The following is a 15,807-nucleotide window of genomic DNA, read 5'->3' as shown; positions in this document are numbered from 1 at the left end:
AACGGAGGAAAATATCTCCCAAATCCTGGACGAATCTCAGATGTCCACAGAATCACCACAGATGCACCCATCTCAACTGGATTCAGAGAGCGACCATGAATCCGTCTCCTCTGTCGTAAGCGTCTTCGATCAAGAGGGAGATGGGCCAGGGGACCTAAACCTCACAAAAGGACCACTTCAAAACGAGGAAGTCGTCACCTTCCTTAAGTGCGTCAAGTCACGTCGAAAGCCGCTTGACGTTGCCAGGAAATTTACTCATGACATCCCCGGTCTAGTAAAACAGCTGAAGCCACTCCGCAACAGCCCTCTGTTCACGAAAAATATGCAACAGAGGATTCGAAAGCTTGTCAGAAACCTCGATCCCAGCGATCCCATCCATCTTTTTCCATGATGTTTTTACTTTCCCTTTTTTTGTATATGACTTTCACCCTAGTAACCCTCAATACAGGGGGATGTTCCACGCCCATCAAAAACAACTCTGTTCGTGCGTATCTAGACATAACCCTTGAAAATCCCGATGTTGCTCTGCTACAGGAAACTTATGATCTTAGGAACGAAGATCTGTGTTGGAAAACATGGCCGTATGATGTCTGTTGCGCTCCTGGAACCACCCGGGGATCTGGTGTAGCTACTCTCGTCAAGAAAAATAATAATTTTAACATAATAAAATCTTGTACGATCTGTGCTGGATATGTTCTTTTTCTCGAGCTTAGAATTCATTCAACCACCTATCATATTTACAATATCCTGATTCCTCAGGATGACGTTGCTGCAATGAACTGTCTTATCTCCTTGGAAGAGCATTGTTCTTCACACGACAACCGAGTTATCATTTTTGGCGGGGATTTTAATTGTACACATGACCCGCTTCTGGATCGCTTCTCGCAAAGCATTGAAAGGAGACACAAAATTGCTTCCGCTATAGAAAATATCATCAATACTTTTTCTATGTGTGATGTTTGGCGTAGAAATAATCCCAATTCATCTAAATTTACTTGGTTCAGATACAGCACTGGCACTTTGAGAAGCACCTCCAAAGCCAGACTTGATAGAATTTACTTCCCTGTTAACCTTTTGCCCTCTGTTGACTCCTGTAACATTCAACCTTGTTCTTTGTCGGATCATAGTGCTGTTGTTCTTAAAATAACACTTCCCGATGTAAGTAAGAAGGGTAGTGCCTACTGGCACTTCAATAATTCTTTGCTTCAAGATGAGACCTACAAAGGAATTTTTAAACAATTCTGGAAAAAGTGGCAAGCTACAAGATGCCAATTTTCCTCCATCAGTGTATGGTGGGACATGGGGAAGAATCATATTAAATCTATCACTCAAATGTATGGAGCTAAAATTGCCCGTGAAAAACGGGACAAGATTCATTCTCTTCACAAATCCATTGATGATTTACAGTGTTGTCCTGATCTTACCCCAGAGACTCAAAAAACTCTTCAGGAACAGCGGGATGCCCTGAATGAACACTTTAAGCATGACGCTAAAGGGGCTATCATTAGATCTCGCTTTAAGCTCACAACAGAAATTGACACTTGTTCTACATTCTTTTTTAATCTGGAAAAATCCAACTCTACCGCCAAAACTATTTCTAAAGTTCGTCTCTCATCTGGAAGGACTACTGATGATCCAAATGAAATAAAATGTCACATTCGGAATTTCTACAAAGAATTGTTCAGTGAGGCCGAAACTGAACCCAGTACTATGGATCACTTGTTTAAAAATTTACCTACGCTCAGTGAAAGTGACTCTGAAGATTGTGACAAACCGATAACAACAGATGAAATGGATATGGCGGTTAACCAGTTAAATTTAAATAAGTCCCCTGACCTGGATGGCCTTACTTCTGAATTTTATCAAACTTTTTGGAATATCATTAAGGACGATCTCATGGCAGTACTCAATGAATCTGTTGCCAACGGCCACCTTCCGGTTTCTTGTCGAAGGGGATGTTATAACCCTTCTTCCCAAAACAGGCGACTTGCTTGAGATTTCAAACTGGCGTCCTGTCTCTTTACTCAATACAGACTACAAAATCTTTGCAAAAATTATTTCAAACCGACTCAAAAATGTTATCAATAGCGTTGTTCACCCTGATCAAAGTTATACTGTTCCGGGTCGTTCAATTTATGATAATATCATCCTAATCAAGGATATTCTTATGTATGCTAATTCTCACTGTATTCCTCTGGCTGTTTTAAATCTTGATCAAAAAAGGCATTTGATAATGTGGATCATTACTATTTATGTGCTGTTATGAAGACCATGGGTTTTGGAGAAAGATTTATCTCCTATGTCAAACTGCTATATAATGATGCTCAGAGTTTTATCAAGGTTTGTGGCTCCTTAACCGCACCTTTCCCTTTTAAAAAGGGAATTAGACAAGGATGTCCACTTTCAGGTTTGCTATATGCAATAGCTATAGAACCTCTCCTCCATGCTCTTCGATGTAATTTAAAACCTTTTGGCTTTATGATTCCTAATTCTGATTACACTGTTGTTACCTCGGCCTATGCCGATGATGTTTCTATATTTGTTACCAGTGATAAAGCTTTTAATATTATTCAAGATATTTATCATTGTTATAGCCGTTGTTCTGCTGCTTGTTTGAATTTTACTAAATCTCAAGGCCTCTGGGTCGGTTCGTGGATAAATAGAACGGACAACCCCTTAAATTTTAAGTGGAATAATACTGGTTTAAAATTCCTTGGAGTTCACATGGGAAACTCCTTCCATTTTTTTCAACAAAACTGGCAAACCTGTCGAGAAAAATTGCAAAACGTTCTTGCTCGTTGGAAAGGATTGTGTAAACTGCTGTCCTTCAGAGGCAGAGCCCTGGTAGCCAATCAGTTAGCGGCTTCCAAACGTCTTCACGTCCTTGCAGTTTTATCCCCCCCCTCCAGAAATTCTCAGTGAACTCCAAAGGAAACTGGTAGATTTTATTTGGTCTGATGGGTGACATTGGATAAAGGAAAATATTTTGTATCGTTCACCTGAAACAGGCGGTCTGGGCCTTACCTGCGTCCAGTCACGAGTTTTTACGTATCGCTTCTCCTTTGTACAAAGATTTCTAAAAAAATCACCTCATCCTGTTTTCGCTTTCATGAGCTACTTTTTGCGTCAATATTGCAAGTTCGATTTTGATGCTCAAATCTTCTTAATAAATCTTGACGCTAAATTTTTTGTTCACCTCCCAACATTCTACTGTAGCGTGTTACGAGCTTGGAAGTTATCGAGAGCCCAAATTGTCATACCGCTCGATTCTCTTCATTTCATTTTGAATTTACCGTTAATTTCTACTCATGTAATTAAGTTTGCCGGTATAGATGACCATCTCCTTTGCCCTCGTCTCCGGATGTGTGGTGTTCGTACAGTTGGAGACCTACTGGACGTCTCTTCCGGAAAATGGAAAACAACGGAGGATATCCAAGCTGCAAACCCAGTGCGAAGGTCCTCAAACAGGCTTCTTCGCGCTGAACTCTCTGAAATGACGAATCTCCTCTTGCGTGTCTTCCCGCAGTTTTTCAACCGTTTTGGATACCGTCTCTCCACACGTAATCTTCAGAGCATCCCAGCCCTGAGAGAACTTCCCCTGGTTGTTCACTTCCCTCCAGACATCGATGCCACAGGCGCGTCTTCAAAGACTATTTATAAAACCCTCAACGCAGAACTCAACCAACTGAAGATTCCTCTTCAGACTTACTGGCATGAACAGAATGCAATCCCAGAGAACCGGAAAATCGAATGGAAAGCAATATATCGTCTACCTTCCTCAAAGAAAGAGGGCGATGTCCAATTTCGCCTATTGCATAACTTTCTGCCCAGTCTACCAGTCCTGCAGCACATTAACCCAGACATATCTCCACTGTGCCCTTGGTGTGGACAAAGAGGAACAATCGTTCACTTGTTCATCATGTGTCGCGCCATCCAGCCAGCATTAAATCTTCTGAACTGTCTCTTGAGTCGTCTTTTCCCGAGTGTTGTTCAAGATTTCGACCTGTACTGGTGCCTCCTTCCGTACAAGAATGGACGTTCAAAGGAGATGGTTAATCTGGCAAATTACTTCATTATCAGTCTGAAAGCAACCATATACTTTCTCTACTCGCGTTCATCTACTGCTGACCCTCTTATTGTATGGAAACTTCGAATGAAGAGTAAAATTCTGATTGATTACCACGTTTTCTCTGCAAAACACAACGTTGGCCTATTTTTGAGCAAATGGGACCACAACAACACCTTGTTCACATTTGTGGACAATAAGCTTTTCTGGCTGATATGAAGACTGATCTTTTTTCATGGTTGTCATTGTCTATCCCTAATGAGAAGTCTCAGGGTTTTGGATGACTATAAGTGTGGTTCCAATCTTCATGTTATAATTAGCAAATTAATTCTTTTTATTTTTTTACTGAGAATCCTTTCTTTTTTCTGTTAAGTTTATTGTATGTCAGTATTTACTTATTCCACTTGAACCTTGTTTTATTTTAAGAATCGTTGTTTTGTAGATATTTTCTGTCATGAATTAAAGGTTCATTTGGAAAAGTGAAAAAAGTGTTTGTTTGTTTGTTTGTTTATTGTGTCAGGCATCGGTGGCAGTGTCTGCTCCTCCCATTTCTTCTGTATCTATCACATACCTGCTGGTTTTTAATGTTGCAAGCTAATTTGTAAGTCCAATAACTTCAAAGTGGATTTTGTTCTTTTTAAGGGAACGGGACCCGTCATGTGCCCGTACACAATCGCCCCAAACCCATGGGAAAAAACATCAACTTATCAAGATAAACTAGGCTTTTGTCTTTACAAATACTAGGCCTACCATAATCTCAATCGCGACAATTTGACAATACACACACGAAAGGGAAAAATATTGTAAACTCATAGGGCTTACCTTGATGCTCAATTCTGTAAAACGTCAACCGAACGTACGGATAAACTCGAACAGCGCACTTAACATGTTTTCTTCAACACACACAAGTAGAGATGTCGCATCCTCTTACCCGTGAATGCACGACTTACCGCTTTGTTGTGATTGACCGTAGAAATAATATGACACGAGGTTGATACGTGTGTGCAGCGCTTTCGCTCGTAACCAGGGTATACAGGGCGCTGGGAAAAGCTGATGAAATTGAGCTCTGATTGGATCAGCGCAAATGGACCACATCGTGTTTACTGAGTCACGCATACGTGGCGCGTTATACGCCACAGCTGCAGGCATGATAAATTACCCATAATACTATCTGTACTTCCTTCACAAGATTCTGTGAAGTGGAACAGCAACCTCGTTCCATCAGACTATGCCGAGGTTGTTTATCTCCACATGATTTGCTCGCGATCTAGTGCCGACTGATTGACCGTTTCACAAAGTTGCATTTTTCACTATTGAGATGAGGCAACGCTACAGCACTAGTTTCGGAATGATTCTATGAATAGGATGTGCATTTTTTCCTGCTAAAAGTAGGGGATGCAACAGCATATGCCAGCATCCCCATCCAAAACGTTGTGGGTGCCAGCACCCCTAGCACCCCTCCCCGTTCCCGCGGGCTTGCATCTGTGCAACATGTTTGTCATAGGTACAACTTATATCTCTTACTTACTACTTATATGAACCATAAAGACGCCTTTCCAAACTGCATATGTACCTTTTGGGGGGTTCGTTACTTTCACGGACACAAAAATCGACTCCATCAACATAACATACGTATGCGTTGCGTTCAGCTATCAAAATCGCTTTGCTTGGCAAAAATGGAGAGGCGCCTTACCTTGTTAATTCAAGTTATGATTCATGAGTCGTATGTACGAGATATAATTCGTACGTATGAAATATACGTCGTATGTACGAAATACCTCATTGGCTCATACATACCACTCTCGTTCGAACGAATTATGAATCATAGCGAATAGGTATGAGTAACAAGTCGAAGATAAGACTAATGAGTAGTAGGTACGAGTTAGCTGAAAAAATCTTTAGTAGAAAAAAATGCCTTTACACAAAGGCTTTACCCTTTTCATTCCCAGGGGAATTAACATACTGATTCAGACTTTAGGCATAGTTGCAACATCAAACTCACACGCACACGCATTCAAGCTTGTGTGTCGCGAAATCGATTTTTTTCTCCTGATAACCTCGTGCTGATGGTAAAATAATCTTCACTTCTTCAGAGGCTCTTCAAAAGTTTTAGTTCAACAGTGTCGATAGAAAACATTCCTTACAGGCATTGTTTATTGTCATTCAAAAATCTTGTTTTGATTGAAATAAAAAACAAAAACGGCCCCCCCTAAAAAAAAAACACGAAAATGAGTTTCCCATAAGGGATTCAAGTTATTTGAACATTTGGAATAAATATAACAACTGAACGTTTGGACTAGGGACATCTTTCGAGTCAAGTTAAATTGTTCCGAAATACCTGGAATGCCCTTCAAGCGTGATCAAGTGCTAAGTTTTACTCTTGAGTTCAAACTTTATAAACTTTCCGTATCTTCGTTAAGTGACTAGCTTAATTTGAATTAGGATTTTGTGCTACCTTATATCATGAGTGCTGATGCTTTTAAACTGATAAATGAAAACAGTTTCATGAATAAGAAGTGTTTGTCCCCTGGTAACAAAAGTCACGACGCCAAAAAATAGGAAACCGCTGATTTTCATTTCTTTTCGTTGTGGAATTTTCTTCAGTGAGTCGATATCAGCAGGTGTACCGCGTACCCTGCTTTAAGGCCCTGTCACACCTTGACGATTTAGCCAAAGTGTACCGACATACGGAAAATTTGGTGAATACGCTAGCATACGCTGAACTATCGATTTTTGTTTTCAATTTTTTGGCAAATACATAACGAGTTGGACGTATGCATAACGTATTAGTAACTAATAGAACGTTTCGATTACTTACAGATACTTATATGTATATAGTAGCTGTATGTTAGAAGCACGTTCAGTACGTTCTGTGGTCGTCCAGAACGCGTCAAATACGTCTACATACGTCAATATGTGTTGGAGATAAGTTCACTATAAGTTGCACGTAGGTTCAAAGCACGTTACCCATAGGTTAAAAAATAAAACGTTTTGGATACACTAGACATTATTTTGACGTATGTAGACTTATGAGTAATCTGTGTGGACGTGTGTCAACGATCCCATAGCTAACCTACGACTTATGGCCCGCGTATGCTTTACGTATTAGCCATACACTGGCATACGTCGACAAATTTATGCATTCGCAAAATACGTCATACGTCGGCACACGCTGGCTGAATTGTCAAGGTGTGACAGGGCCTTTAGCACAGAGACTGTTGCACTTATATTGCGTAACAGCGTCGGGAAAGGCCCAGTCCCAACTGCTGGAAGGCCCAACTTTCGGACACCAAAATAACTATTTCCAGATTTGTTTTAATGCGCCAGTTTCATGCCTTGAAAATGCCAAGTTCTTTTCACAGTTTAAATATGTACAAGAGAGAAATTTAACTTAGAAAATAGGTCACGTCTTTTTTTTCATAAAGTGAAATACGAACTGCGTAGCAACATTACAGTAAAATGTGAAGTGTCACCTACAGCATACGAGTTCAACGTAGGCCTATACGATCTATACATAAACCAGTGCACCTTCATAATTCAGTGTTTGAATTTGAACGAACGAATTTGAAAATATGCATTTGTAGAAACAGGGTAATCATCTACAGCTATAAGAACCTTCTTCATGAAATGTGAGGCATGGTTCAACTCTCTAGAGAGCAGAAACTAATTGTGAATTAATGTAGTGAACGGGCTTTGGTGCCATATTGTGATTACTTGCAGTACAGAGAAACGGTGCGCTTGGGCGCACAAGTCACGTCTACAAATTTTGTACCCCTATAATTATTGTTATCAGCTTTGTGATTTTTGTTCATGATTTGAAGTTTGCAAAGTGTTCATACGTGAAAAACACCGTAAATAAGGTATGCTGTGTGATTACAAGGAACAAACTCGTAAGCCTATTGACACAAGATAAACATGGTAAGCAAATAGACTAGCATCTCCTGGCTCGGTAACCCTCTAGTGGGATGGGCAGAGCTACAGTTACATATACATATACGCATACATATACACAAATATACAAAGTTCTGGAGCATTTATTTATACCAGTGATGTAAACAATTACTTATTTCCAACAGAGTATCGAAAAATATATATATTTTTTTCAAATAAAGAAACACTTTATGTGCTCGTCGAACATTTTGTGAGTGGCGAGTCCGCACAATTGGCTTAATTCACGGGTGTGAAAACCTTGTCGCAATTGCATGCCTACAGTTCTTGACGGAGGTTAAAGTAAAAAAAATGTATATAAAAATTATAATAAATTGAAATGAAGCTTTTTTCCTGCATCGCAAAAGTGAACATGAATCGAACCCCAAACATATTGTGTGCCTGGCCTGTAGCCCTGAGTGTTATAAAATGATCACATGAGCCAGGGCCACCCTCCTCAGAGCCGGTAGATCGCTCGATGCAACGCTGATACCACTCGTGGAATTTTCGTATTAAAGGCATCTGTGTTGACTTATCAGCTGAGAACTCAACCAACACTGTGACAATTGAAGAGGGAGATAACAGACCCGGTCGACGATAATGAAGCAAAGACTGCAATAGTGGCGAGGTGTTCGGGTGCACGACATGACACCGAGTGGCACTGGTCTCGAAAGTACCAATTCATCTGGCTGAACAGCCCATTATTTTTGTCAAAAACCTCTTTTTGACTTTCTTTGTAACTCTTTTTCTATCTGAAATCGATTCCACGATGCAACCCTCCATTCTGACCTTGATCGTGGTTCTTTTCTGGCTCAGTTTTGCGGGCTACACACGGGCACAGAGTAAGTACACAATTTTTCACAAAGTGTTGTGTCCACCCTTCCAACTCATTATTTAAACAGTTGCTCTGGCTGATTTCCTTGGATCAAAAGAGGAAGTTTCTTTACCTTCATAAGTCACTCAACCCTTATCTTGCTAGATCCAAAAGATGTTATTAACACTAAATCTTGGGACTTTTAGTGGGACATAATTGTTGGTTTTTTTAGAATTTGTACATCATAGACTTCGGAATACAAACAAAACAGATACAGGGCTAGCCGCATTGATGCTGTGTTATCCACACATCCCTTACCCGCATACATAAAAGGTCTCATTGAAGATAATAATCAACCAAATGATTTTATGACAGCACCGGCAGGTTAATTAATAAACCCCGGCGACTACTATCCTATTTGGCAATGTCGCCTTGGAAGAGGCCTCCCCTTTAAAGTAATGCTGACATAGTGACGGCAAAGTCCAACGGACACTCCCCTGGTTCAATGCAGATACGGCCGGGGCCGGGTTGAATGGTAGGATGTTGGACTTTAGATTCTGAAAATCTCTGTCGTCTTCTCTCCTATATACGGAGCACCTCGTGTTCATCACATGTTGACGTACTTCTAATGTATTTGCAGTGTACCTACTAATCTCTCATCTCAAATATTCACTCAAGGGGTCTTCAAATTTTGTTTAACTTCGCGGAATTGAATGACCACACAGTGAGCTGCACCTTGCATCACTTCTTTTGCTGGATGACTGCGTGAGCGTGTATTGAATCGCAGGGATTGGGGAAAATATCCCCCACCTACTTTTTGAGGCGGGGTATAGGCTACTGAATCATCTCTCACTTTTTTGCAGTGAACAAAAAAATAAAGAGGACGGTGAAGCTTTTTTTCAGACCTCCTAAAGATCAAAACATCACTCAAAAAGGGAACATTTTACTTCGAAAATTGAACGTTTGCTGTGCTGGCCTACAGGTGCAGAATTCTGGAACAACCAGGCCCAGGACACGCTGCAAAAAGCCCTGAGCAGGGAGGCCAGCCTGAACCGCAACGTAGCCAAGAACATCGTGTACTTTGTTGGGGACGGCATGGGTGTCGCCACCGTGACAGGGGCCCGGATCTTCAAGGGGCAGCAGGCGGGCATGACTGGGGAGGAGACGGTCCTGGCGTGGGAGAAATTCTCCAGTATCGCCCTCTCGAAGGTCTGGAAGTCCTTGATCTGTTGTAAATGAACAAGGCAATCGCTCGTGTACTCCCACTCCCACAGTTAAGAGTTTACTTCCCTCTATTCCTTAAAAATTAGGATGTAATATCTCTACAGACTAACTGAAATAAGCATTCCCGTATATTAAGCAAACTGACTCTCACAACAAATTTAAATTTATGTTAAAATTAATGCTTTATTATGAAACCAACTGTAGCCAGTTGTACTCTCCGTCCCTCGTCTTTGACTGTCGAATCCACACGTAGATTTATGACGGAACTGCTCACCGACTAAGCCTATGCTTTGGTGCCAAACGGCGCACTACAATTAATATCCAGAGTGCGTGCATGAAGTGATATCAGTAGGCCACCAGCCTCTCCGTTTACCTTAGGGAAGGTCAAATTTTGTTTGACCATCATACAGATTTTATTTCTAATGATTTAAGCCTGCTATATTAATGACTGACCAGTAACCATCAGCGTGTTTACTTTGAAAACAAAAATTAGTGTTGATGCTCTGCAATAAGGGGAAAACGTGTGCTTGGCCGGTCTTAAAACGTTCGGTGAATACCGATTTAGACAGTGGCCCGAGCAGAAGATGTTTATAAAAATATCTTCTGAGTTAGAAAGTAAACCAAAATGAAAGCTGTAAATTTCCAACGATTTTGCTCAAAAGTTTGTTTCATTTTTTGAAACACCCCTATAGGTGTGTTTTGTTATACAAGCTTGTACTCATCGCCCGTTTAAAACCAGTCACGTGATTGGTTCTGGACTAATAGGAATGGTTAAACTGTTTATGAAGCTCAGATAGTAATCCCAGAGACAGCCAGACAATTAAGACAGTAAAAAACGTTTGCGTTGAGCTCGTGTATTAACACTGGCATTTTGTTGCTACAATGTTGTTCTCCAACAGCGTTGTGCATCATTGACATCTCTGTTTCCAATGCTGCACTGTAATCATGTTTTGGGCAAAGATGCATGTTACAGTGTAAGGAGCTTGCACGTCGAGATACCACATGCATACCATTGTGTATTAGAAAAAAAGTTCAAAACTCTTGCAATCACTCGAAATCGTACTTTACAGTGACAAGAAAGTTTGCAGTTTGGTGTTCCTTAATTAAATACGCAAATTTTACTCAACATTTACTTAACGTTTGCACACGTTTCGTTTCAAAAACCATAAATTTAAGTTAAGTCCAAACTTGTCTTTGTAAGTTTTCACTGACTGTGGGACTATGTGCAATCTTGGCATACTAAACTTGAATATTATCTCGAAAGTTGCAGTTTAAGTTAGATTAATGTACAGACCATTCAGATCTCCAGTGTAGAATGAGGGGGATGTTATTAATGGTGACATACGGTTTGACACCAGGCGGCCAGTCTGCTAAGGCTGATGAGAGAAATATAAGTAGACACCACAAAAAAACTCATGCCTACAAAATTTCAGGGTGTAGGAAATACGATGCACAAAGTGCAACAAAACTCTCATACCCATCAACAATGACACGCATAAAAGATGAGATTTATAAAGCTTTAATTTAGTGTTTCAGTTTTTGATTTGTGGGGAGCTTCAAGCTAGCTATCCAGCTTATAGTGCGTAAACAGAAGTACCACTGAATTGCACGCATTCAGCAGCTGGAAAGCAACAGCTCATTAGCCGCCCTGTGAAGTCGGTGCAGGTGCCTTTGGCCTTTGGAGTACTAGACTGCCGATCCTGGGTCCAATGATCATTCACTCCACACCCACTATTAAACACTTCTTGACTGATAGACCAAGACACTGAGAGTAACGAGTTCAGTTCCCTTGTAATGTCCTGATTATTCCCCTCATCACTGGACACACCCCGCTTTAACCGGCAGACCTACAATACCAACCGGCAAGTACCGGACTCGGCTGGCACGGCCACGGCCTACTTTTGCGGCGTCAAGGCCAAGGAGGCAATTATTGGACTGGACGATGCGGCCGTAGCGGGAGACTGCCAGTCCAGTTTGAACGCTGCAGTAGACTCAGTCATGATTGATGCTGAAAGGGAAGGTATAAGAAGTTCCCGAACCTCTTCTACCGAGAACTGCGTTTAATTCTAATTACTAATGGAATTTAAATGTGATTTTCCAAATTTTGAATTCTTCAGTTTTGGATGAACGTTCTCCATAATAATTATGTTTAGCTTGGAAGATAGCATTGTCATGGTTGTTATCCATGCCCTTATTTTGGATGCCTTCTATGAATATTTTGGTGTTAAATTTGTTAACGGTAGGTATCTGTTCATTTAATCTACACGATGTACACCCAGGAATATTTCTTGTTTATTAACAATGTTATTGTCCAGGCAAGGCGACAGGGTTTGTGACCACAGCCCGCGTGACTCACGCTACACCAGCCTGTTTGTACGCTCACTCGCCAGACCGTAACTGGGAGAACAATGCAGACATCCCGGAGAAGGAGGCTGCGCTTGGATGCACCGATATCGCTCACCAACTGGTCACACTGGGGAAGAATACTAAGGTAAAGTAGTCTCGATTCAAGAACACAATTTAGACTTACAACAGAAATTCGTCTTGACCTATCCAATAAACATCTTTATGCTTAAAGGAACCAGAAAATGGAATTTTCTTAGAATCACTTTTTGTGTACTTCTGCACTCTTCTTCCACGTATGAAGACTGTTTGACATCTTTTTTGAGTTACATGAACTGAACGGTGCACTTTTTCCAACATTAAACATTGACCAAGCATTTCTGAACAAGAGCGCTTTTGCTTTGATGTAAATCCAGGAAGACATGGCTCAAGTTGCATGTTTTCATATTCAAATCGTGAACCCCAAATTTGCTATCTGGGAACATTTCTGTGACAAAGATTTTTGCTGAATTATTACCATACACTTACACAGCAGTACATTGCCAAAGAAAATAAAATCTGCCACAGCAATGGTTAAAAAAATCTGGAATTTTCTGTGCGCAAATCAGTGCAACATTGAGATTCAAGGCCTTGGATGACATCATAGTTCTGCTCATGAATATGCAAATACACATTGGCGTATAACCACAAAGCTTCATATGGGTTAAACTTGCAAAACAAAAATTTAAAATGAGGTTAATTAAAACCCAAAAATGCAATTTCAAGGGTTTTAGTAAAATGTATAAAAATATTTCTATTTCCTGGTTCCTTTTAACCCTCATTTAGTAGCATTAGATTTTGCTAAATTTCATTGATGCAGTCTCACGTCGTTTTCTAGGCACAGTCCTGAACAATGTGTCAGGTTATGTCCTATTGTTGGTTGTTGCATGGAAGTACTGTCCAATTCCTTATCCACACAAACGACACTACTCTGGGTAAGTGTAGCCTGGGGTGTTTGGGATCTTGTGTACCTGTGGTACATGTCAAATCTCTCCTTGCTGTATTTGTATCCAGTTGAATTTGTCCGTCGGTCTTGAGGCGCCTGATTTCTTCTTGTCAGGTATGATCCCAAGTATTTCAGTGTTGACTGTTTTCCTCCAAGTCTGTCTTTACGCTACAGGTTCGTAAGTTCTGTTTCGGGGAGTCCTTGTACCTCAGGCATGTCTACCCGTCGTATGATCACCGTATACGTTGGTTGTGGCCAGAATACTCCTTTGGAATCCCGTCATTTAATTGGTCACTCTGTTCAAGAGACTAGCACCAGTGAAACTGGACCCACCTAACCAAAGCTCTCCAGCCAAGACAGTTCGCACCGTTGTAATACCTATGCGTTGGAGCTTTTATCCTGCCATGTGATGTTGTGTGCGGACCATAGGCACCCATAGTTGAGCAAGTCCAACTGTTCCAGATGTATTCTGTATACATCCAAGTTTCACAATCGTAGAGGAGGGTGGGAATATGGCAGCCTCATACGCCGTTACCTAAGTGGATAATTTGATAACGTAATCACTCTATAGGAGGTATTTGGGTCTGTCGAAGTTGGCTTTTGACAATCTGTGTGTTGCTTCGTCATCAATGTTAGCAGATATTGATATTATACTACCTGTGTGACTGAGTTTCGGGCTGTATCGTTGATGGTCACCAGGGGCTCATTATGGCTCTTCTCAAGGGCTGGTTGGTACATCTTGTCAGTCTTCTTGAGGAGGAATAGTCAGGCCCAAGTGGTTTTGGCACATGCAGAGCAGTCTGTGGGAACGTGGATGTGCCCGAGGGGAGTGTGCAACCACAGTGCAGTGATCTGGATACCGAAGGGCTCTATTGGGCATTTCCAAGACAGTTGTGCGTGCCTTCAGGCGTCTTAGGTTGGACAGGTTTCCATGAGTGCGAAACTGGAAGTAGACAGCTCTGTTCATGTCCCCAATGGCATTTAGAAGCGTATATGGCAGAGAAGACTATGACAAACTGGCGCTACTTAAGACGCAGGCCTATTTGCCCCATTTCAGACAAGGATTCGTCGACGTTGGCGCACGTCGCATCTTAGAAGGAGTGGATAAGCTGTTCCACAGCAAAATGTTTGGCATGTCAAATTATTCTGCAAGATCAGCATACAGGTCCTCATAAATTGCACACTTTGGCTGTAGCTGCCTGATATTATGTTTGCAGTACAGCCTTGAGGTTTATCCACCGTCTCCAGGTATTATAATGACCTAAGAAAGTGCCGGACGCTTTGACTGTCATTTTTATTCCTATCTTGATATACTTGTAATGAACTGCGAATTGCTGATAATGAGTCAGTGAAAAATAACAAAATACCAAGTGGTTCCACCTCACAACGACCATACTCAGGATTGATCATCGATTGTTTTTGATAAAATGCGCATTCCAGATATTCTTATGTCCATTGATTACTTGCTTTTAAAAATGAAGGTTCTCCCATATGTCTTATATTTTAGCATGGCTAAGCTACAGACGACACTGCTGTCTATCAACATTTGTCGAAATTTATCTCCAGGTTATTATGGGGGGAGGTCGACAAGAGATGATTCCTAACAACTCCAGTGACTACGAATATCCACTCTTAAATGGCCAACGGACAGACGGAAGGAATCTAATAGGTAGTTTAAGTAAACATTTGGATTGAAACGCCTACACAAAACGGAAAAATAAGCCAATTCCTGCAAATTATCTAAATGGAAATGCATATACAAGATTCCTTTTTTTATGCAGCTCTGCATTTTGTAGCATATTACCACGTTATTGTGTGACATTCTGTATCACGTTGCTGCTTCAGCAAAAGTGCAACGAATTGGGAGATTATAGTCTCAAAATATGATTTGGACCTCATGTTTAAAATCTGATTTATCTGATTTATATTTTTGTCCACCCATCTAATTCTTAATCTTTCTTCACAGATGAATGGTTGGCCGATAAAGACGCCCAAACGAGCCACTTCGTGTGGAACCTGGAGCAGTTTAATAACGTAGATCCCGAGAGCACCGAGTTTCTTCTTGGTATGTTTATTGTATAGTCTCTTCCATTAGGCACCCATTTGAAAAAAAATTAAAAATTACACTGTATTACTTGCATAGATATCTTAATGTAAAAAGGCCTGAGCTCAAATCATCTGCTGTTGTGGTTGTACGAACGATGCAGAAAGCTGTCTTGAGTTCGAAATCAACACCGGCATCCCTTCTCTTGCGTTTGGCCAAAACCTGAACAAGGACCCGAGTAGGTTATCGTCACAATACTCTTGATTGTACAAATAGGCGTTTTACAACGTAGTGAGTTGTTTCTTGCGCTGTATTTTGGGCTGGAGCTCCGCCAAAGGGTGCACGGTGGACAGTGTTTAATTAGCCGATCTTTAGTTAATGGGTCGACTGCTTCGCGCAGTTTT

The 15,807-nt window shown here is 41.0% G+C and overlaps 1 protein-coding gene across 4 annotated transcripts in view; it reads left to right on the top strand.

Moving 5' to 3' along the window:
* The window catches only part of LOC110986585 (alkaline phosphatase-like), a 68,097-nt gene that overhangs the window by 48,977 nt on the left and 3,313 nt on the right, over positions 1 to 15,807 (top strand). The window contains exons 1-6 of one of the 4 annotated variants that reach the window (XM_022248560.2): positions 8,561 to 8,835; positions 9,790 to 10,016; positions 11,877 to 12,051; positions 12,347 to 12,522; positions 14,926 to 15,028; positions 15,326 to 15,424. In XM_022248560.2, the coding sequence (XP_022104252.2) occupies positions 8,763 to 8,835; positions 9,790 to 10,016; positions 11,877 to 12,051; positions 12,347 to 12,522; positions 14,926 to 15,028; positions 15,326 to 15,424 (853 nt within the window). In that variant the 5' untranslated portion in view covers positions 8,561 to 8,762. Of the gene's footprint in view, positions 1 to 8,560; positions 8,836 to 9,433; positions 9,635 to 9,789; positions 10,017 to 11,876; positions 12,052 to 12,346; positions 12,523 to 14,925; positions 15,029 to 15,325; positions 15,425 to 15,807 lie in introns of those variants that run through there. The other 3 variants (XM_022248561.2, XM_087147289.1, XM_087147288.1) reach the window with 3 other exon arrangements.

This window comes from Acanthaster planci, linkage group LG16, assembly GCF_054643075.1.
Source record: "Acanthaster planci isolate LZ-2023a linkage group LG16, COTS_SCS, whole genome shotgun sequence".
Lineage (NCBI taxonomy): Eukaryota > Metazoa > Echinodermata > Asteroidea > Valvatida > Acanthasteridae > Acanthaster > Acanthaster planci.
This window is presented reverse-complemented; position numbering and strand designations above follow the sequence as displayed.